Source organism: Bos indicus, chromosome 4, assembly GCF_029378745.1.
Source record: "Bos indicus isolate NIAB-ARS_2022 breed Sahiwal x Tharparkar chromosome 4, NIAB-ARS_B.indTharparkar_mat_pri_1.0, whole genome shotgun sequence".
NCBI classification, from domain to species: domain Eukaryota; kingdom Metazoa; phylum Chordata; class Mammalia; order Artiodactyla; family Bovidae; genus Bos; species Bos indicus.
Genome location: NC_091763.1, coordinates 92638536 through 92659839, shown reverse-complemented (window position 1 = coordinate 92659839; position 21304 = coordinate 92638536). Strand labels below are relative to the sequence as shown.

General features: G+C 56.6%; 1 protein-coding gene across 1 annotated transcript in view; it reads right to left on the bottom strand.

Moving 5' to 3' along the window:
- Nucleotides 1–9871: 9871 nt before the first annotated feature.
- Nucleotides 9872–21304, bottom strand: part of SND1 (staphylococcal nuclease and tudor domain containing 1) — a 422258-nt gene continuing 410825 nt past the window's right edge. The window contains exons 18-24 of the mRNA XM_070787306.1: nucleotides 19005–19146; nucleotides 15330–15453; nucleotides 14402–14471; nucleotides 13372–13485; nucleotides 12421–12624; nucleotides 10614–10658; nucleotides 9872–10504 (exon numbers count right to left, since the gene is read on the bottom strand). Of these exons, the coding sequence (XP_070643407.1) occupies nucleotides 10439–10504; nucleotides 10614–10658; nucleotides 12421–12624; nucleotides 13372–13485; nucleotides 14402–14471; nucleotides 15330–15453; nucleotides 19005–19146 (765 nt within the window). The 3' untranslated portion in view covers nucleotides 9872–10438. The remainder of the gene's footprint in view (nucleotides 10505–10613; nucleotides 10659–12420; nucleotides 12625–13371; nucleotides 13486–14401; nucleotides 14472–15329; nucleotides 15454–19004; nucleotides 19147–21304) is intronic.

Sequence of the window (21304 nt, the reverse complement as noted above, 5' to 3'; positions counted from 1 at the left end):
GTTGTCCCTGGCACTCCTAGGGTAGAGTGTTCCCTAGGTCAGGTTGTCCTGCAGAGCCGTGCAGGGGTGTGGCTCCTTCTCTCCGATTTCTGGTTCTGGGTAACATGAATCATGTTCTCTCCCTGCCCCCAAACTCAGGCTTTGGCACCTCATAAGTGCCCTCTGTGGGGAGGAGGCAGCTCTGGGGGGTGGGGAGGGCTTGTTCCCCCCAGATCCTACTGCCTCGGCATCTCCTGGGAGCTTGTGAGGAATGCAGACTTTTGACCTTGCCCCAGATCACCTGCATTTTAATAAGACCCCCGGATGTGTCACAAGCATGTTCAGGTTTGAGAAGTGCTGTTCTGGGCCTGCTGACCTGAAAGCCCTCCACCACCGCCCCCCCCAACAAGTGGAAAATGGAAGGTTGGTCTTTGGAGAGGCCCGCAGCGCAAACCTTCCAGGTATGGGGCCTCACCTCTTCCCACTGCTAAAGAGCTCCCTCCCCAAGAAGACTGGTCTTGTAGTAGTTGCTGTTCAGTCACTAAGCTGTGTCTGACTCTTTGCGACCCCATGGACTGCAGCATGCCAGGTTTCCCTGTCCTTCACTATCTCACAGTTTGCTCAAACTCATGTCCATGAAGTCAGTGATGCCATCCAACCATCTTGTCCTCTGTTGCCCCCTTTTCCTCCTGCCTTCAATCTTTCCCAGCATCAGGGTCTTTTCCAAAGAGTCAGAGTTAACCAGATTCAAGTATTTGCATATGATACCCACCTGGTAGGGCAAGAAATTTGATGGACTTAGCTGTGGGTCTTTAGGGCTCAGCACAGAGTAGGTGCTTAAATCATGTTTATTAAATTGCAACACATTCTTTGCAATTGGAACGCATCACAGTAAAAGGGTAAGAATGGACTAGGTTGGGCACCGCTCTCTGAGAGGGAGTTTCTGGGCTTCTGTTCTAGCATAATCCTATGCCTGCCGTCAAGAATGTTACGGAAGTGTCCTTTGCTTTGATGGAGTCAGAGGATTCCAGAAGCTGCTCCTTATAAAGCACCAAGACAAAGATAGCACATATATGGGGCACGCATGACCACCCTCTCTTCCTACACTCTTGGTAGACATCAATAATTGATTGCAGTTGACTTTCTGGCATGACCTTAGAATCCTTTTCTACATTGCACCCCAGGGAGCCAATATCAATTGATCAGACACAACCCCATTTGAGGTCTTTGCCTCGGGCCGCTCCCTGGGAGCTGCCCTTTACAGATCCGGCCAGATGAGACAAGGAGGCCAGGCCAGTTCCCAGTGACGCCCACTGCTCCCAGCTTCCCACCCAACTGCCCAGAGTGGTGTGCTGCTGTCCCTGGGGAGCCCTCTCTATAAACTGCCCTCGCCAGATGGTCACAGTTGGAGGTGTGAAATCCAGCCCTGGATCCAGTTCTTGCCCACACAACTCCCCTCCCTAGGGAACAAGATCACGTAAGTGGCTACCACGGTGGGCCTCTGTGCGACTTCTGGTGCTCTCACACCCTGTATAACTCTCTGACCTCTCACAGGCTCTGTCACCTGTCAAGTGGGAATGCCCCTGCCACCCGTCATGCACTGTGGTGTCCCAGAGTGCGCCCCCTGACCTCAGGATTTCAGTGGACCTGAGGGCGGGGGGGAGTCTAGGAAGCACCCCCATGTGAGTGTTGACATTCCTTCCTGGCTTGGTGCCCTCAGCTTGAGCCCTGAGAGCTCCCTCCCTCTGCAGAGCCCTGCCCTGGCTTTGCTCTCCGGAAGGAGCCTGAGACCCCAGCACCCCTCTTCCACAGCCAGCGAGGCCTCTGCCCAGTCCTGGAAGCAGGCCCCACCAGAGCGATGGGGAATGGAATTCCCGTGGCAGCTCTGAGATGGGTGTAGCTGCTGCTCCTCTGGCTCAGGAAGGCCCATGTAACCTGGGGCGCTGGGGTCCCTGCTGGCGGCAGGGCAGCACCTCTCCATGCACCCTGCCCCACTCACCCACATCAGCGGGGAGCAGTCATTGTCTGCAGCAGGTTATTAGGTCTACTGATCATATTGGCTTCCGAGACATCTCCCCACACCGCCAACCCCCCCACCGCCACCTTTTCCTTCTGCCTGCTAAGCCCAGGTCTCAGATATGAGGGCAGGTGCCCACGTTAAGTTTTGGCTGGAAGTGGCATCCGTTAGGCCCAGCTGAGTATGGGAACACACCTGCCAAGGTCCAACAGGTCAGACACTCTGCGCTGAGGGCCGCTGTGTCATCAGTACGTAAGGGTGCAGTACACGCGGGCTATCTTGACTCGGCTGCAGGCCTAGTCCCCGGGCATCAAACTGTCCCAAGTGTACATGACTCCCACTTCCTGCCACTCTGCAAACTGGAGACAGCCCAGGGACTCAGCCAAGTGACCTCAGCTCCCCACTCCTCCCCTCAGACACCTCTGGCTCGTCTGGCCTGAACCCTACAATGTTCTCATGAGCAGGAGGCCCCCATGTGCCTGGGTTTTGTAGCAACATCATGAATTCCTTTCACCTAAACAGATTCCCGCTTTAGTCAGGCGCTGGCTACCTAGGTAACAGAAAGGCTGCTGGTGCTGTGTCTCTGCTGCCCAGTGACAATGGCTGTTATTGAACCCTGGGTCAGCTCGGGGCCTGCATTAAAAAAAAAAAAAACACCTCTCACTGAATTCTGATAGCAACTTCAGATGCAGAAACTTTTATGTTTTTATCTTCAGTTGACAGATGAGGAAACAACGTCAGAGAGGTTAATTAGCTTGCTGAGCCTAAGGCTCCACAAGAAATCCTTTGAAACCCAGACTCTGAACCACACTGGATGAGGACAGGCTGGACAGAGGGCAGCCTGGGGTGCTGATGCAGGCAGGGCGGGAGCCTGCAGCTGATGGAAGGACTGCTGTGCAAATTGCCATATCCTCCACCATGAAGCCTCGGAGGCTCATAGACACACCTGACCAACTGGTGAACTGGGCCTGTGACTACATCCCAAAGCCTAGCAGCGTACCACTTACATTCGGCATGACTCAGGCCTCTCCTTCCATGTGGACAACTGAGGACATGGGCTCTGTCCTCAGGCATGCTCACCTGGCCTGAACCAGGCCAGGTGATCCAGAGATGTGGATCCAGAACTGCCTGGGTGTAGAGGGGGAGGTGGCTTCTCAGGCCTGGGCACCCAGATGACTATGCATTGAGGCTGTCTGCTCACTGAACCGCCCCAATGTCACCCACTCCCAGAGCACAGTGGCTGGGCCTGGGGCCTAGAATAATGACTCTGTTAAGCAGGGGTAATGATGAATCTGTGCTGCCAGGGAGGCAGCAGAGACCTCATGTAGCAGGGGCGGAGACTTCCCACTGGTCTTGTCCAAGGTCCTGAAGCAGCTGTGGTGGGGCTTGCCTGGTAGCTCAGCTGGTAAAGAATCCACCTACAATGCAGGAGACTTGGGTTCGATTCCTGGGTCGGGAAGATCCCCTGGAAGAAGGGCATGGCTACCCACACCAGTATTCTTGACTGGAGAATCCCCATGGAAAGAGGAGCCTGGCGGGCTACAGTCCATGGGGTTGCAAAGTCACACACGCCTAAGTGTGCTCGGTCACTCTGGCAAAAAAGACTATGTACCAAAATATGTCTTTTAGCACCAAGTAAGCCAAAACTGTGGCAACAAAGTTAAAAACCTAGCCAGGGAGGGAGGGGCATAGGGAACCTTTGGGTATGCTGACCTTCTGAGTATGGTTTCAGGGATGTATAGACCTGTAAATACTCATGAATTGTATACTCATGATGTGTGCACACCTTACTCTAAGTTATACCTCAGCTTGAAGTTACCCATGGACTGTGAAGTCAGGTGTCTCGTGCAGGCTTTTTCCTGGCGGTGGCGGTGGGAGCCTTAGCTGGTCTTTGGTTTTGTGGCCGTACACAACCCTGGAATCCAGGCAGGCAGCCTTCCCTACTCCATGTGTTGCCTTCACTGGACCCACTCTCCACCACTTCATCCTTGAAAAACCTACAACTTTCTCTGGCAGAGGGAAGTGCTCCTTTTTGAGGTTTCTCCTACCATGACGCCACCTAACTTTCAGGAACAGATTCAGCTTTCTCTCTTTTGAGCTCCCATGCCACCTCATTAACAACATCTGTGAACCTACCTTCCTGACCAAGACCTGGGACATTTCCCAGTAGCTTACATCTCTGACATCCTTCTTCATCCCACCACCGGGGTTCCCTGTCCCCCCTGGAAGTGACCACTATCCAGACTTCTTCTCATCCTGTTGTTTTGGTGTTTTATTATGTAACATCAAAGGTGTCAGTGTGTCCCAGACTGCTCAATAAAGCGCCAGTTTACGCCGGTGGTCCAAATGGAAGAAGTGTCCCGTTACACTCTTAAAAACATCCCATAAATCTTACGATCACTTAACATACTCACCCATGTAAGCAACGTATTACCTGAGCTTTGAACTTTAGAATAATGGCATCATATGGTAGGAAGTTCTCTGAGAAGTGCTTGCTTTACTGTTCCCAAAGTTTATCCACGTTGTTGTTACCACAATACATGCATTTTCATTGCTGAATATTCCTCAGTGGTGTGCATATGCCTTGGTGGTGTCTGCTGTGCCCAGTGATTTGAAGTAGGAACAAAACTGCAGTGACCACTCCTGCACATGACTCCTGGTGGGGGTTCTTACTTGTGCAAGCAGCCCCTGGCCCCACACCAGGAGGCATTAGCTGGCACTCGAGGCGTGCACTCGGTCAACCGGACAAGTGAACACCACAGCACCTGTAAGACCTCTACCTGGGTGAAGTTAGCTAAGCCTATCACCCAGGACCTACTGTCCTCTAGACGGTAAGCCCCACAAGGCCAGGGCTTAGTACTCTTTTTATCCTAGCCCTTAAAATAGTGCCTGGAACTGGAAGGTGCTCAGTAGATGCTGAAGGCCTAGATGTTCAGGGGGCTCTGGACGGCGTCCCTTCTGAGAAGACGACTCAGACACTGATGCTGGCAGGGCACGAGCAGCAACCGTGTACAAGAAGTAGGTGTTACAAACGCACTGCAGGTGGAAGTGCCCTGGGCCCCTGGCCTCCCGCGGCTGAGCTTGCCCCAGCTTGCCCCCAGGCCTCTGACAGCCAGGCCCATTGGACGGGTACCCACCAAGGTGAAAGCCACGATGTAGAGAAAAATCACAGCCTGGGTCCGGGGACTTGTTTTCTATTTCTGGCCCTGCCATTAATAAACAGGGTGACCTTGGATGAGTTACTCTGTCTCCTTTCTCGTCTTATGAGTGTGGGCAGTGATAGCTAATTCTTGAACTCGAGAACTCAGAGTCACCTAGGAAGCTCATCAAAAGTGCAGATTCCCAGGCCCTGGCCCACAGGAATTGAGGACTAGAGTGAGAAGTGATACATGTGTATCTACCTGAGAGTGAATTAAAAAAAGAGAGAAACGCTTATCGACGGTGAAAGGATAGCACACACGGATTAATTAAGAGGGTACACACCCCACCCCCAGTAATGCTACCTACAGGCAGGTAACCACTTTACATTATCTATTTTAGATCTTCTGTTGGTTACCATTTTATTGCTAAACAATAGGCCAGTTCCTTGTTTTATCAACTTCAAATGTTACAATGTTACTCACTGTATTCCTGCAATGATAGATGAGGCCTGAGCTCACTCACCCCACCCCCATTCCCAATAGAGTCCTGGCATTATTCTTGGAAGCTGCATTTTAGCAAGCAACTCGGGTGACTCTGAGATCGCTGGTCTGCCAGCCACACTTAAGAAAAGCATTGGCCTGGCGCGATGTCTAGGTAGAGACACCGAAGTTCCCTCCTACCATCTCTCAAACCCCTGGTTTTTCTGCTTGGCTTCTAGAATTTGCTAATAGAACCTTTCCCCACCACTGAGGGCTCTGAGAGGCTAGGCATGGGAGCCACACTGGCACCCACACTGCTCTGGGTTCATGGTGGGTGGAGTGGCCCTGCCTTGCCATCGTGTTCCTCTTTCTCTAACGTGTCGCCTCCCGTTCCCCCAGTTGCATAATGAGGACGAGCAGATTTCCCTTTGGGAACTGGCAGAGCTCTGGCTCTAGCAGATTGCTGAGCATCTGACTCCTTTATAACCACCAAAGAGTGGTATCTTCAGACAACAGAGCGTACAGAAATGAGATGCACACACCACAGCTAACGTAACCAGGATGAACCTACCAGATGAGCTGAGCGAGAAAAGGCAGGCACATGAGGACACATACTGCAGGACTCCACTTACATAAAAAATCAAAACCAGGCAAAACCCAAAAAACAAACATGCAACAACAGTCAAAACTCATCCACTGGGATGAAACAGGGCTGCCTTTGGGGGAGATAGTGACTGAAGGGCAAGCTTACGAGGGGCTGGTGATGTTCTAGGTTTTGCGCGCTTATATTGCTGTGTTCACTTTGTGAAAACCTGAGCTGCACAATGATAATCTGTGCACCTTTCTGAAGGTGTATTTCAATAAAAAGAGAAGAAAAACCACGTGGTTCTCCTTCCTCTCCCCTAAACAAGCCCTTCCTTCGGATAGGCCCAAGTAGGCAGTGTGTGTGTGTTAGTCGCTCAGTCATGTCCGGCTCTTGCAACCCCAGAGACTGCAGCCTGCCAGGCTCCCCTGTCCATGGAATTCTCCAGGCAAGAATACTGGAGTGGGTTGCCATTCCCTTCTTCGCGGGATCTTCCTGACCCAGGGATTGAACGCAGGTCTCCTGCATCGCAGGCAGATTCTTTACCATCAGAGCCACCAGGGAAACCAGAGATGGGTCCTGTCTTTGCGGCGCAGTGTGAGGTGGGGGAGGGGCGTGAACGCTGCTGGCTGTGATGCCTCCCAGACTTCCAGCCTGGCTCCCTGCAGAGTGGGGCGACCTGCTGGGTCAAGGAAGAGGCTGGCAATGAGGCCCAAGCATGTTCCCCGGGAAGGCTGACAATATCCTAGCCAACCAGGACTCGTGTGCCATCTTCCCCACCTGCTAGCAGCCAAGCTGTCCGGGGGGAGGGTGGCGTATGGGCCCCCAGCCCGCCTCCCCAGGCTGCTGGCCAACCCAGTGTAAATATTATTACACTCCTACGCATCTGAAGGACGTTAATTATTAAAACACATGCCACCCAGGGTAGTACACTGTAATTAGGTTCAAATTAAATTAGCATCCTCTTGTAATTAGGACATCAATAACCACTCTTGAGGCACCAGTTCTCTAGCCCCTCCCTGTTGCTTCCCAACATGGGATAGAGCAAGAAAAGGGGTCCACTGCCTCTTTTCCTGGGACGCAGAAGTAATCAAACCAATAAATAAAGCGGAGGCAGTTGTGTGAACCCTTTCTCCACTGTCTGTCTGCCCGCCCTACTGGCCCTGCCCACTGGCAGGGAGGAGGCGGGTGAGGGTTGCTGGGGAGAGGTCTTGGGTGTCAGGACTTCATCCCAGTGGCGACTTAAACCGTGGAGTCCGCAGCATCAGTCCTGAATCTGGGAAACTTCCCAGCCTGCCCGGATTGGCAGTGCTGCTCTCCTGCCATCCATCAGTCCGACTCCGCCCTCCTCCTCCTCTGTGACGCCTCCCTAAACACTAGGCAAGGGCCTCAGCCTTGTCCTGGGGTGAGACCACCGCTGAGGCTTGTTACTGGGGTTTCAGCATCTGCTGCCTCCTGGGCACCTAGACTGCACGCTGAGAGCCTGTGGAGGTGGCCTTGGCACTCAGCAGACCTGCGGCTGTGCCCATGCTGCTGGGTCTTAACCTGTGTTTGGTGGATGGATGGATGGATGAATGACAGGTGCTCAAATAATTCTGCTGCTCAACTAGGAAGGTGGATGGGGAGGTAGAGCTTATGAGCCAACATCAAGGAGCATGTTTTGCAACTCTAGCAGGAGAAGGACCTTGGAGATAGTTTTTTTTCTTTTTTGGTGCTATTTGCGCAAGTGCTGATGCTGGCTGGTCTCAACGGGGGATGAAAAGAAAATATGCCAAGGCACCCGCACACTCTGAGCGCCTCCTTAAATTCTGTACTTTAGGCACCTGGCTCACCTCACCCTAGTCCCAGCCCTGCCTAGCCAGGACAGACCTCAGGAACTCCACTGACAAGGTAAAGAGAACACAGAGCTGGGGCCAAAACCAGTAGCAGCAAGGCCTCGGGCCTGGTGAACACTCTGACCTTTGTCTAAATCAGCCTTGGAGCAAGAACGTAAGAAGGGGGAAGACTCAGGCATCGCTTCAGCTGGAGAACCATGGAGGATTTATCCTTGGGCCCAGACATAACCAAGGAAACCGTTAAGACAGAGACGTGATTTCAGACCCTTTCACTGAAAGAGTGGGCTGGCATTTTGCCCCTTTGCCAACTGTGTTCCAGTGAATACACAGTGCCTACCTCCGGGCCCCACCAGAAGGGAGCGAAATGGGTGAGACGGGCATTCTCTTCTCTCTGACCGGTCTCCTCGACGGATAAAAATGAGACCATGGTGAGAGTGGGCCTGCCTGCAGTGGTTAGAACAGCTTCTCTAGGAGCAACGACAGAGGGCAGACTTCATCACCTGCGTTCCTGCAGTCTTCTCGGGCCCCCACTGGGGCTGTCCAGAGCCATGGGAAATGGTTTACTGAACCATGAAGAGGTTCTGATCTGAGGATCAAAGACACTCCAACCCAGAAAGCTGGCAGGCAGAGCCCATGAGTCCTGCAGGGAGGAGGGGGCACAGGGGTTCCGGCTGCAGCATAGCACGCGACAGCCCTCCCCACCTGCCCTTGGTTCCTCTCTCTCACCTCTCCCCTTAACTGGAGTCACCGCAAGTAGAGGGAGATGGGAGTCCAGGGCAGAACCCCACATGAGCCCTGGGCCTGAATAAGTGAGTGTGGGGCAGAACTGCCAGGAGCCAGAATTTTCTGGGGCCTGGACCTCACTGATGGATGAGAACTGACCAGCCAGGCCCCACAAAGCGTCCCCCCATCCCCCACAAGGCCACCTCCTCTGACTTTCCTCAAAGACTTGACTAAAGAAATGACCAATCTTAATACACGGCAGCTTGAAGCATCAACCTGGATCAGAATGTGGGGCAGAAAAGGGGGGCTGCCAAGAAGACAGGCCACCACTTGAGTACATGCCTAGGAAGGTCAGGGCCACAAGGATGGGGCTCTGGAGTCTGGGGGGAACAGGCAGGTTCCCTGGACTCCACAGGTGCTGGAGCGATGAGCTCCACAGCACGTGCACACCTGCTCTCTCACCCTGAGAGGCACGGGGGCATCTCACCACACACACCACAGCAGCCACTCTTAGGGTGTCCCCTCGGGGCCTAGAGTAGTCTGGGGTTGCGGGCACCCTGTCAAGTCAAACAGAGCCAGAGCTAACCTGGAGAGACTGGCTCTCCTCAGCCTGGGCCTCGACCCCTCTTGGAGCCCCTCGTTCTCCAGTGGATACTGGAGGGATCCGGGTGGAGACCAGGGGCCTCGACCTCAGTGCACTGCGCCAGTCTGTCTGGGCATTAGGCTTTCCTTTCGCTGCAGCAGAAAGCCAGCACTCACCTCACTTCTCTCAGCGAGCCCTGCTGGTCCCTTGGGGGGTGCTGGTGGGTCCAGCCAAAGGACAGGCCCAGCAACCTCTCGGCTGGGCACCGTATGCTGAGCTGCTGAGGTTCTTGAGAGCAGTCACGTGCAGATGAGTCAAAAGAGAAGGCCTGCAGGCTTCTGCACAATGGCCATAGTGCCAGGTATGCCCACCAGGCCCCGGGAGCTGCTCTGAAGTTCTGCCCTGATTCCGTGACCGGCTGTTTTCAGGGAGCATGGTCAGGCACACTTGGGGGTCATTTGAGTGCCAGGTCGCCTCTTGGCTGGAGCTGTCGAGATTCTGGGCTCTGGGCTCCACCATCACCAATAGAGCTGCAGACAGCATGTACTATTTTATTGGGCCTCAAAAGCTTTAAATACAGAAATAGGGAGGGCTGGGCAAAGGGGCAGATGTGGACACGCTGGCATTTGAGAATGGACGTATCAGAAAAATCACATAATCAACAGCTGGACAGAGAGCCGCGGAGAAGGGCGGTCTGGGACGGACGTGGAGTGCCAGTCGGCAGCTGGCCTTGGGGCCAGGATTAAGCCCCCCATTAGGACAAAGTCTTTCATGTTTCTTCCTGATTTGAGGACAATTAAAAAAAAAAAGAACAAAACCCCCACAAACCTCCAAATAGAAACAAAATCAGCGGGGAGAGACAGTAGAGGGCAGTGCCTGTCCTTTTGGAAGACAATGTCTGCCCCCTGAAAGCTGTGGTTGGGGGGGGGCTCTTCCCACTCCCTGCCCAGATGCCGTCCTACGAGACATTCCCAGACACTGAAGCAAAGCTGGACCCAATCTATGCCCCTGATTTGAGGTCTGGAGCTGAAAACACCCTGCCGGCAGAGGAAGGGGTGCTGGCGTGAGCTGTGCTGGGGGTCAGACCCGGGGCCCTCCTTAGCGGCTGTAGCCAAACTCATCTGCATCGTCGGCTCGGAAGTCTCCATAGCGCCACAGGTTCAGCTGTGAGAAAACAGCAAACGGCTAGTCAGGGAAGGTGGGACAGGCTGGAACCCAGACGGCCAAAGCCCCTCTCTCAGCACCCTCTGGGGCTCCTGAGGCAAAAACTCACCCTGGCGCTCTTGGCTGACTCCTGGGCATTCAGGTATTCTGTGATCTGCAGGGGGCAAGAAAACAATGGGATGGATGGTCAAGGTGGGGACACTTGCAGCTGAGTAGCCAGAGGGGCCTGGGAGAGGCCCAGGTAAGGTCACATTACTCCCCTGCTCAAGGGGTTCCCAGCTCCCTCCAAAGAAAATCCAAGTGCAGAGTCGCCGTATTCTTGCTGTTTCCAGACTCTGCACTGGCTGTTCTAATCACCTGAAACATGCTTCTCTCTCCTGTCCACCTGGCTACCTATCCCGCCTGCTCAAGCCTCTGGTTAAGAGTCACCTTCTTTACGAGACCTCATATGATCCTCTTTAAAATTTTGACCACTCCCCCACATTCCCGATTCCCTTTACTTCTACTTTCTCTTTTTCCATTGCACTCGTCTAATGTCTAACTTTGTTGACTTATTTTATTCTTTGTCTCCTCATGCTTGAACGCAAGTTCCATGGGGCAGGAATGTTGTCTCTTATTCAGAGATTTGTACATCCTCAGTAAACATTTACCGAAAGAATGAGTAAGTGAATGAACAAACACATTAGGTGTTTCTTGACACTGTATTCTTGCTTGGAGAATCCCATAAACAGAGGAGCCTGGTGGGCTGCAGTCCATAGAATTGCAGGGTTGGACACGACTGAAGCAACTTAGCACTCACACAGACACCAGAAACGTTATGGGTAGTTCCATATGGGGAACACTAAGATCTCCAGGTTTATAGTGAAACTTAAGCTAACTCCTAGGAGTGATCCAAGAAACTGCAGGGAGACTAGGGGCCAGGCCCCTCCTGTCCAGACAAGACACAGGAGTGATCCACAGTGAAGTCTTGTTCCAAATGAATTAGCAACCTGCATAACCAGAGCTACAGACCCACCAACCCCCATCTGCACATGCGGAGAGAGGAAAGGCAAAAGGGGGAAGCAAGGCCTAGTGGAGAGAGAAGAATGTTGGTTTCAACCCTGCTGCTTGAGTCCCTCCAGCTCAGGAGGGCGGGGGAGCTGGGTGCTGCAGAAGGGCACGGGGGCTTCCCACCAGCCTGGCCTGTGCCTGGAGGCTGGCCTGTCGTGGGGAGAGGCTGGGGAACTGGGATGGGAACAGTGCTGAGTGGGAGAAGCCTGGCTCTAATGATCTACCACTGAGCTGTGCAAGGTGGTTCCCCAGCTGGCAGACCCCATCCTCATGGTCCACCCTCGGGAGCAGTCAGGCTGGTTGCGCTCTCCTCGCTTCATGAACGGGAGACTCAAGTGTCCAATGGTTGATCCCCAGGGCCAGATGTTTCACGAAGGAGGGAGGCAGGACTCAGGTCCAGCTCCCCACAGGCTGGAGGGGGTTATGGCAGTCTTCTGGGTAAGTGGCTCAGGCAGCACTGAGTGCTGGGAGCTGCTGATGGGCTCGGAGAGGAGGACGTGAGGACCGGAGAGACAGCGCGCTGGGCTGTGACCCTCTCCGGGCCACCCCTGGCACAGCATCCTGGCCTGTCACCGGGGGGGATGGGCAAAGGGAAACTTTCTGCTCCAGTTTGCAGCTGCAGTTTTCAGCCAAACCGGCAGCCAATTAATTTAAGAAGTAATTAACTTTTTTTTAAAAACCCCAACAAACCCAAATCCATTATCTTTCCCCCACAGGAGCAGCAGGATGGTGGGTCCCTGCTCCCTCACTGGCTCCTGGGGCACCCACCCTCCTCTGGGACGCTGGAGGTGGCGGGGGATGCCAGGGGCCGGCCGCTCCACCCCCACAGCACGGACCATTTTTGTCCCGCCCCCCACAGCACGTACCACTTTCTGGAACTGCTTTTCCTTGCGCACCTCCACCATGACCAGCCCCTCCTTCACCAGGCCCAGCCCCACGTCCCCCTTGGAGTCAGCGAACTGCAGGGTGACGTGCGGGCAGCCGGCGCTCAGGTGCTCCACGTTGAGCAGGCACTGCGTGTTCTGGATGTCCCGCACCACGCTGTCCACCGCGTCAGTCCGAGCATCCTCCTGCGGCCAGCACAGACCCAGGTCAGCACGAGAGGCCAGTGCCAGCCAAGGGCTGCGAGGGCCCCAGGTCCTGGTCCCGGACCTCCAGGAAGTCTGCCTAGATGTGCCAGCGTCACCTCACTCCCCACTCAGCTCCCCCCGTGCCCAGACCCCTTTCACCTATGATACAAATAATCACCTCTCTGCCAGGGCAGACAAGGGCCCTACTCACCTCCTGCCACTGCCTATAGCTGGCAGACTAGTCTTCACCCAGTGTGCCCTGCCCCACCAGGCTCCCCTCCCCAACCCTGCACATGGCTGCTCCTCAAGAGCTGGCTCAGATACTCCAAGGCCACCTAGCCTTGACCCGGACCTCCCTGGCCACGCTTCTCTCCCCTTTGATTAACAGACCGTCATCACTGTCTCCACCTCCTCCCATCAGCCTGGGTGGCCCCAGCGGAGGGTTTCTGGCAGAGGTGTGACCTGGTCAGATCTGTTTGGGGACAGTCACTTCTGGTGGCACCCTCTGAGACTGGAAGGAGTATTGGGAGACAATTGCAGCCCAGAGCCCCGCAGGCTAGAGGCAGAGGCCCCAAGCCAGGGCCACGGTAGGGGCTCAGCCCTGTGAGAGTGGGCGGGGGTCGGGGTGGGGGTTGGGACCCAGGACGGGTTTGCATTTAGTTCCCGTGGGTACGTGCTGGGGCCGCGGCAGTGGTCATGTGTCAGGGGATGGTCCCCTTTGGGAGGAAGAAAGGGGGGGAGACTCACATCTTGGGGCACCTGGATGAAGGCAAAGGCATACTCCGTGGCTTGAGCTGGTAGTACGCGGGTGCTGAAGGCAGGTGGCAAAGTGCCCAGGCGGGTGGACGGCAGGATCTCCCTCTGCAGAGGACACACGGGGCCAGCAGCGTCACACACTGGAAGCCCCCTTGCTCTCGGGGGACGACTCAAGTGGCCAGGCCCCTGAGCACTCTCCCCTCCCGCACCCGGACTCAATTCCACATGCACAGGCCTGCGGGCTCAGCAAAGCCGGGGAGGCGGGGCCTGGGGTGGCACACCTGGGGGTTCCAACTGACACTGCCCACCTGATCACTGGGCTCTCACTGCTGCCTGCACTTTTCCCAATGCCTTCGCACTATGACACGGGCTCTGACCGCCTTCCCACAGGCTAGGGCGGGGCTGGGGGGCAGGGAGAGTACTCTAAGATCAGGGTCCTGGCCCAGGTGTGCAGGGCAACCGAGTTGGTAAGACCCTCTCCTGTGTACTCCTGGGTGGTGGGCTGGGAGCATGGCTCTGCTCTGGGTTTTCTATTCACGGGCTTCCCCACACCAGTCCTCAGGAGCAGCATGGCTCTGAAGGACAGCTTTCTCTCCTGCTTGCTGTGGGGAATGGTCAACACACTCCCGGGCCCAGTCCAAGGGGCATTTCTCCTGGGGATACCAGTCCCTCCTCAGCAAGCCTGGTTTGGGATGCTCCGGGGATCAGCACCCAGGCACCTTGTGGACCAGGAGATGGGGTGTTCAGGGCCAGGACTTCATGGCCCCCTCTTTAGAGTCTGGGCAGGAGAGAAACTGGGGCTGTGACTGGGCCTGGACAGGAGACCGCTCAGTGCTCACAGGACTCTGAGCAGAGACGCTGGTGTTGCCCAGTCTCTCAGGACGAGCAGCAGAGAGGCCCACAGGGTCTCCATCTGTCAGGGAGGGAGGGGAGGTCTAAAGCTCAGATGGGCTTGACCTAGGGGCAGGTGTGTTGAGGGGCCTCTCCTGTGCTGCTTGCCCACCTCCGACCCCACACTCACGTTGCCGTAGTCGATGTAGAAGACGTGTACTTTGGCAGGAGACTCGACTTTCTCCACTCGGGCACGGTACCTGCAATGGCATCAAGGGCAGAGCTCAAGGGACATCCCCGGAGCCTCAGCGATGGCAGGCCAGGGGGTGCAGTGTTTCCCTGCCCAGGGCTCAGAATGAACACCCATGGGTGTCACAGGGGGCCAGTTTTCAGACTCTACCAGGACCCCATCTAATGGAATCAGAGCATAGCTGGGAGCAGAGGGAGGGAGAGGGGAGCATGTGGAGCAGATTAATGTGTCCTTGGGGCATAAAGCAACAAGACTAATGACTAGATTGATGTCTGCTGTTTAAACCCAGCACACTAAACAGCAGCTGTAATTAGCCGGCAGATCTGTCTGGGAGGCCGCAGCAGGGAACGCATCCAAGTCACTTGGTCACCCTGGGAAGGCCATGGGCCCTATCCTTGGTAGAGCAGACGTAAGTGACCTTCCTGCAGCCCGGGGGTGCTGCTTCTCCTGTATCAGACAGCTGGGGTGGAGGGTGGTGGCTGGTCTGGGCTCACAGGAACCAGCGACCCCCTCACCACCCCTGCCCACTCCTGACATCGTCTTTCCTGTGCGGGGTGACGGGGTGCTGGAGAGCTGCAGCCAGCCAGGGCACCCCCAACAGAAGATCCCAGGAGAGAGGAGGAGGGATACTCCTGTGCCCTAGAGGCCGACTGCAGAAAAACTGTGGGTTACACTGCAGGTTGCAAACGGGCAACATAGAGGACCACTCTGGAGAGCTGACCAAGGTCAAGAGCGACCACTCAGTGGAAAGCAGGCCGATAGGGCGAATGCCTCATCTGGCTGGCGCTTCTGCAGACGGGTGCCCTGGAGACAGACCTCCTCCTGCTCCTGCTTAAGACTCTGCCTTGCTCGGGTCCAGGTGGCTTACCATTCTCCGTCTACGAATTTGGCGATGCAGAATTCGCCCCGGCGGGGGGCGTAGGAGCCCTCGACGGGAGGGTGGCTAGCAATGTCATTGCGCATGTTCTCCATCAGCTTCTCCAGCTGGGTGCCTGTGGGGAGGAAGAGGGAGTGAGACCTGGGTGCCACGTTCCCTGGAGCCTCATCTCTAGATGGGGCTGGGTGGAAGACGAGCCTGGGGAGTGGGAAGGATGTGGACTGTTGCAGGGTGCCCACAGCACTGGCTTGCCTCCATCCTGCAGGGAAGTTCTCTTTGGTCCCTGCTTGAGGAGGTTCACGATATTTTGCAGACATTTCAGGCCTAAGAGGTACCCAGCCTTCCAGTCTTGGCTGTCCCTGGGGATGCGCAGGGAATGTTCCTGGGCTTTGGTTTAGGAGGTGGAGAAAGTGAGTGGACACCAGGCAAGGCCCAGGCCAACCTGCCTTCTCCTTTCCTACCAGGGCTGGCCCTGGCCTGGGCCACAGAAGTGGTGATGGACAGTAGCCACTCTCTGCCAAGTCTCCCAGGGACAAAAGTGGAGCTGAAGGAGGGGGCCCCCTACGACCCTGCACAAGGAAAGGACCTCAGAATCCGGGCTGTGAAAGACTGGAGCGATTCCAGGAGCAGGGCCCAGTCTCAGTCTATTCAGATGTGGCCGCCCTGACATGACGCGTCTAGAGACACGTGTGGAACTGAACCTCCAAGGGCTGCCAGCGGTTCCACCCTCCCAGCCAACTCACTGCCCTCCTCCACGGGGTGGGGCGGGACCCCTTCCTTGCCTTCTCTTTCCTGAACCATTCTCCCTGGGTCATCCACCTGGCGGCTGTCTGTCTGTTCCTGGGTGTGGCAACCCCAAGGTCTTCTCAGGGCCCCCTCCTGCCGCATCCCGTCACCACCCTTTTGCTACGCGTCAGTCCCAGTAGCTTCTCCTTTATGTCCCTCTGGCTCTGATTCAGGCTCTACACCTGGCCTTTTCCACCCGCTTCATTTCCAGGGGGAGGGTGCTGGGGCGGGGGTGTGTGTGGTGGGATTGAAGGATTCCTCCCCCACCCTCAGGGCCCAGGCCGCCCTGTTACAGCAGCCTGACGCATGTTAGCCATCAGTACACTTGTCACAGTGGGCCTTATCCATTCCCTGTCTGGTTTATGTTTCTGCCACTGCACCGTGAGCTCCTTCAGGGCACAGACCATAGCTCACTTGGTTCTGCTGCTTCTCTTGAGACCCAGTAAAGCTCCGGCCATGCGGGGTGCTTGGTAACTGCACTGTGTTGAAGAGGGATCTGCAGGTTTGCGCCTATCCACATTCGGGCCCTGCCCTGGCCTTCACAATATGGTTTCAGGGACTTTTTAGAAGCAGCTGCCCTCCCCCTGCCTGGCAGTAAACCCTCTGTTCTCCTGCGCCTGCATTTCCTGCCCAGACAGTAAAATTTCAGGGACTTAGAAGCCTCCTCTACACAGATGAGATCTTGTTATACTTGCTCTATTATTATTATTATTTTGCTCCAAGGCAACAGCTCTGCAAATAGGCAGAGCCCTCTGGGAGGTCCTTACACAGAGGCTGGTTGGTCACGTGGGCCAATGGCAATGCATTCATTACTTCACCAGATCCTTCCCGAAGGTGGGCTTTAATTAAGAGAAGGGAAAAAGGGCCAGAGGATGTCCCTGCCTCCCAGAGGCACCAAGGGTTTCAGGAGAGGGATGCTGTGTATGCCCAGGTTCCTGTTCATGGATTTGATGGAGGGCAGGGTTTTCTCTGGGCTTCCCTGGTGGCTCAGTCGGTAAAGCATCTGCCTCCAATGTGGGAGACCCAGGATCAATCCCTGGGTTGGGAAGATCTACTGGAGAAGGAAATGGCAACCCACTCCAGTACTCTTGCCTGGAAAATCCCATGGACTGAGAAGCCTGGTAGGCTACAGTCCGTGGGGTCGCAAAGAGTCGGACACAACTGAGCAACTTCACTTCACTTCAGGGTTTTCTCTGGAGCTCACAGCCATCCAGGTGGCGTGCCACACAGCACGTCACTTGCTCCTCCAATCTTCCAACAATATGTGGTTCCCCCCAAGTTCCCTTTTTCTCCTTGTTATCTGCCTTGGCTGCCACTTGGTGCAGCGTCCTGGCTTCCGAGAGCTGTCACCAACAGCCAGGCAGGGTATGGAACCGATACAGGAAGCCTCTGAGATGACAGAGACTACGTGGCAAAGGCCTTGAACTCAGCCTCAGGCTCTGCCCCCTGGAGACCCCAGCACCTGTTCGTATTCAAAGTGAGTCCTACCTGGCAGGACCCAGAGGCCAGGTGCAGCCTGCCTGGGAGCCAGGGTTCCCTGGGCGGGGTCTCCTTTGAGTTCCCTTTCCACAAGCTCCTGGAGGGCCTTCTTGCCAGCTCCTGGGCTCAGGAGTAGCTCTCATTCCTACCTGGGCCGCCTTTCAGACCTGGAGGTCTTCTGGCTCCATTCCCCAGGCAGTGGCCAGGCCCCTCTCACCAGGAATGCTGCTGACCACGAGAGAACCTAACCCCGGCTCAGCAGCTCACCTCAGCCCGCCTGGCTCTGCTCCCCTCCTGGGCCTGGCCAGCCCAAGGCTCAGAATGGCCAGTTTCCCCGGTGAAATGACACTGCCACAAACACAGCTGCCCGGGCAGTATCGTTAGTGGGGAAGTGGCTGACATGAGCTTGTCGACCATCTGGAGTGGGCCTGAGGGTGGTGCCGAGGAGGGCAGGGAGAGCCCTGCCACCCACGGGGCTGCCTCCATGTCACTGACATCTCCCGCCCCCTCCCCCTTGAAAAGACCTGGTTTCCTCCACCGAGAAGTACCTTAAAGAGCTTTCTCCTCTGATCTCAACTAAAATGTTTCCCTGCATAGGGTGACAAATGAGAGGTGGGAGGTCAGGATGGACAGAGCAAAGGGAGTGGAGGTGGAAGCTGGGCCAGAGGGGCCCCATTGCAGTTGCTGTGAGAGCCAGCTCTGCTGCCCTCTCTCTTCTGGAAACCTGAGCTCTCTGCTGAGGGCAGGGGGCAGGGGGCACAGCGGGGAGAGGATCCTGGCCTCAGTGCACAGCACTGGAGGGCAGGAGGAAGAGGGAAGATGGAGAAAGAGGGTCCTTCAGAAAGACTTCCTGGGGATGACTTCCCCTAGAGCGCCGCCTGTTTCCATGGCAACTGGTCACCACTCGGGGCTTACAGGAACCTCTGGAGGAGAAACCCCAGCAGAGACAAGCCTGGGCTCCCCCCACCCTGCCCTCCCCGGGGAGGCTGAGGGGCAGAGGCGCTGAGCAGAACCGGCATGCACTTCCCGGCCACATGGAGACAATCTGTCCATTGCTTCCTGACGAGCTCCGAGGGCACAATCCTCCTGCCCGGCCCCGCCAGGGGTGTCTGGGAGGAAAACAATGACCTAAGAGTATCAGAGCACCACCCAGACAGGACTGGTGACCTCACCAGTCCTCAGAGGACCGCTCAGCCTTGCCGGCCCTACTGCGGCTGAGAATATGACCTCGGGCCCAGAGCGCCGCTCAGGGGCCTGGGAGGTGGGCAGCAGCCGCAAGCTATGCAGGGAGGCCCCTGGAAGCCTGGGTCCCGCCCCCTGCCCGAACAGGGGGGCCCTGAGGTGGGCCGGCCCTGTGCCAGGAGCCGAGAGGTGGTGGAATCGGGGCGGGTGTGCGCTCACCTGTCTCCACGTCCTGCACGTAGAAGTGCAGGTCGTCGGTGATCTCCGTCACGAACACCGGCTTGTAGCTGGCCGAGCGCTCCTTCTCCTCCAGCACGGGCATCAACTCCTCCACCGGCTGCTCCTCGTAGTGGGCCCAGACCTGCACGTGTGGTCAACAGAGGGGAGGCGAGGGGTTCAGAAGTGAAGTCAGACAGGACGCCAAGAAAGGGGCTCTGGGGAGGGGGGGACCACTGCCCTGGGGGCGAGTGTGGGGGTGAGTGTGGGGGCGATGTTGCATCATGCTGGTCTGAGCCCCTGGAGCGCAGAGGTCGGGGTGGGGGAACTTCCAGTCCAGTAGTTCCCAAACTCTGAGGTTTCTGGAACAACTGGGGATCTTCCTGGGAACGAAGGTGCCAGGGTGCCCACCACCCCCACCCCACCCCCCCGCCTGCCCATCAGGATGTGCTCTAAGGGTCCCAGGGAAAGGGAATCAAAACTCAAGACTCCCAGCGACTCCCACGCACGTCAGGCGTGTGAGACCCTTGGTCCTGTGGTGCTGCCCAGTCCCCATCTCCTTCCCTCACACCCCCTGTGAGGGTCACTGAACTCCCCAGGCCCTCCCACCGTCACAGGGCCGTGGGCACTCCCGAGGCTCTCCAAGCGACGGTGCTGGGCTGCGGAGGGGAGGGCCGCCACTGTGCGAGGGTGCCTGTCCTCTGCACCTCAAGGAGGCTGCTCTGACCCCGGCTCGGAAGCCGGCCGCTGCCCTCCACCCTTCCCGCTCCCTCCCTCCCCCAGCCCTGCACTGTCAGGGCTGCAGTGCTCAGAAGCTGATGCGGGGTGACAGCGCGTCAAGTCCAATCCCGTGGCCAGGAGATTATCCCAGTAGTGAGGCCTGTCAGAGCAGGGGAGGGAGATGGCCTTCCAGCTGGGCGGCGGAAACAGGCTGGGGAGTCTGGGGGACTGGACTACACGCTGGGTCCCAAAGACACACACACACAGGACTCGGGTGGGTGGTGACAGAAGTTCTTAGCCCAAACCTTACATGCTCACTAGGGGCCACACTAAACACTACCCAAGTACTACGTCATCTAATCCTCACAACAACCTTTTCAAAAGGGATCAACATTACCCCCAATTTCACAAACGAAGAAACCGAGGCACACAGGCTTGCTAGACGTGGCAGAACCAGGATTTGAACACAGGGGGGTGGGCCCTAGAGCCCTTCAAGGGGAATTTTGGCATCGCCTGGGCCCCTGAACACAAAAGGCAGCAATGAACAGTGGGAAAAGTCGTAGGTGGGAGTTGTGGACTCCGGTCCTTTCATTTTCCCCTTTAATTTGCTGTGTGACCTCGGTCAAGTCACATGCCTTCTCTGAGTCTCCTTTTCTTCCCCTGCAAGAGGTGGTAGTTGGACCACATGACCCTTCTGCTACACACAGACTCCTGGGGCATGGTGGAGCGGTGCACCAAGAAGCAGATGCAAGCTGGAATGACTGAACCACTTTGGGCCACACCCGTAAAACCATGCTCCTGCCTCTAACGTGGTACGAGTGCGTGTCCTTCCACTGGAAAGAGAGGGCTGGGCCCCGGGAACTGGAATGAGCAACAGGGACTTTCTGAGCCTGGTGGGGAGGCTGCCCGGGAGTGGCGGAGACGTTGTCAGCGGCATTCCTGGCCCAGCAGTCTGTGCTCTGTGGCAGCCCCGCCAGCACCACTCTCCAGACTGCGCCCCCACCACTGCAGACCAAGTCAGGGCCTCCCTCCGCTCCTGTTCCCTGCCTTTCCCGGGCCCCTGCGCTGGCTCCTGAGCTGGCCCCCATCCTAACCCCACCCCACTTGCCTCGGCTGCAGGGGAGGGAGGCTCCTCTGCCTAGTGGACAGAATGGGAACAGACTGACAGGCTGAGAGTAGAAACTTCTCAAGCCAAGGTGCCTCAGGCGACAGCGTCAGGTTTCCTCCCAGAGAGAGAAGGTAGGGCGTCTTCCCTGGCAGGTCCAGGGGCCAGTGGGGTGGAGGTCAGGGATGATGCAGACAGAGCCTCGGGGTGGCCCTTGGGCCCCTTCCTACCAGGAGGCAGAGATAGGCCAGTCCTATGGGGTCCCAGAGCTCACAGGGCAGCGGGCAGGCGGGGAGCAGAGGACACTGGAAGCCTGAGGCTGCCCAAGGCCAGAAGAGGCAGAGCTGCTCCTCAGACAGAGCGCCCCATTTCTAAGAGAGAGCGGGCTTGGCCCTCAGTCACAGAGCCCTGCGGGGTCCCCGCAGGTGGCTTTGTGGTGGGAAGGAGTCAGTCAGCTGGAGGGCAGGTCCCCACCCTC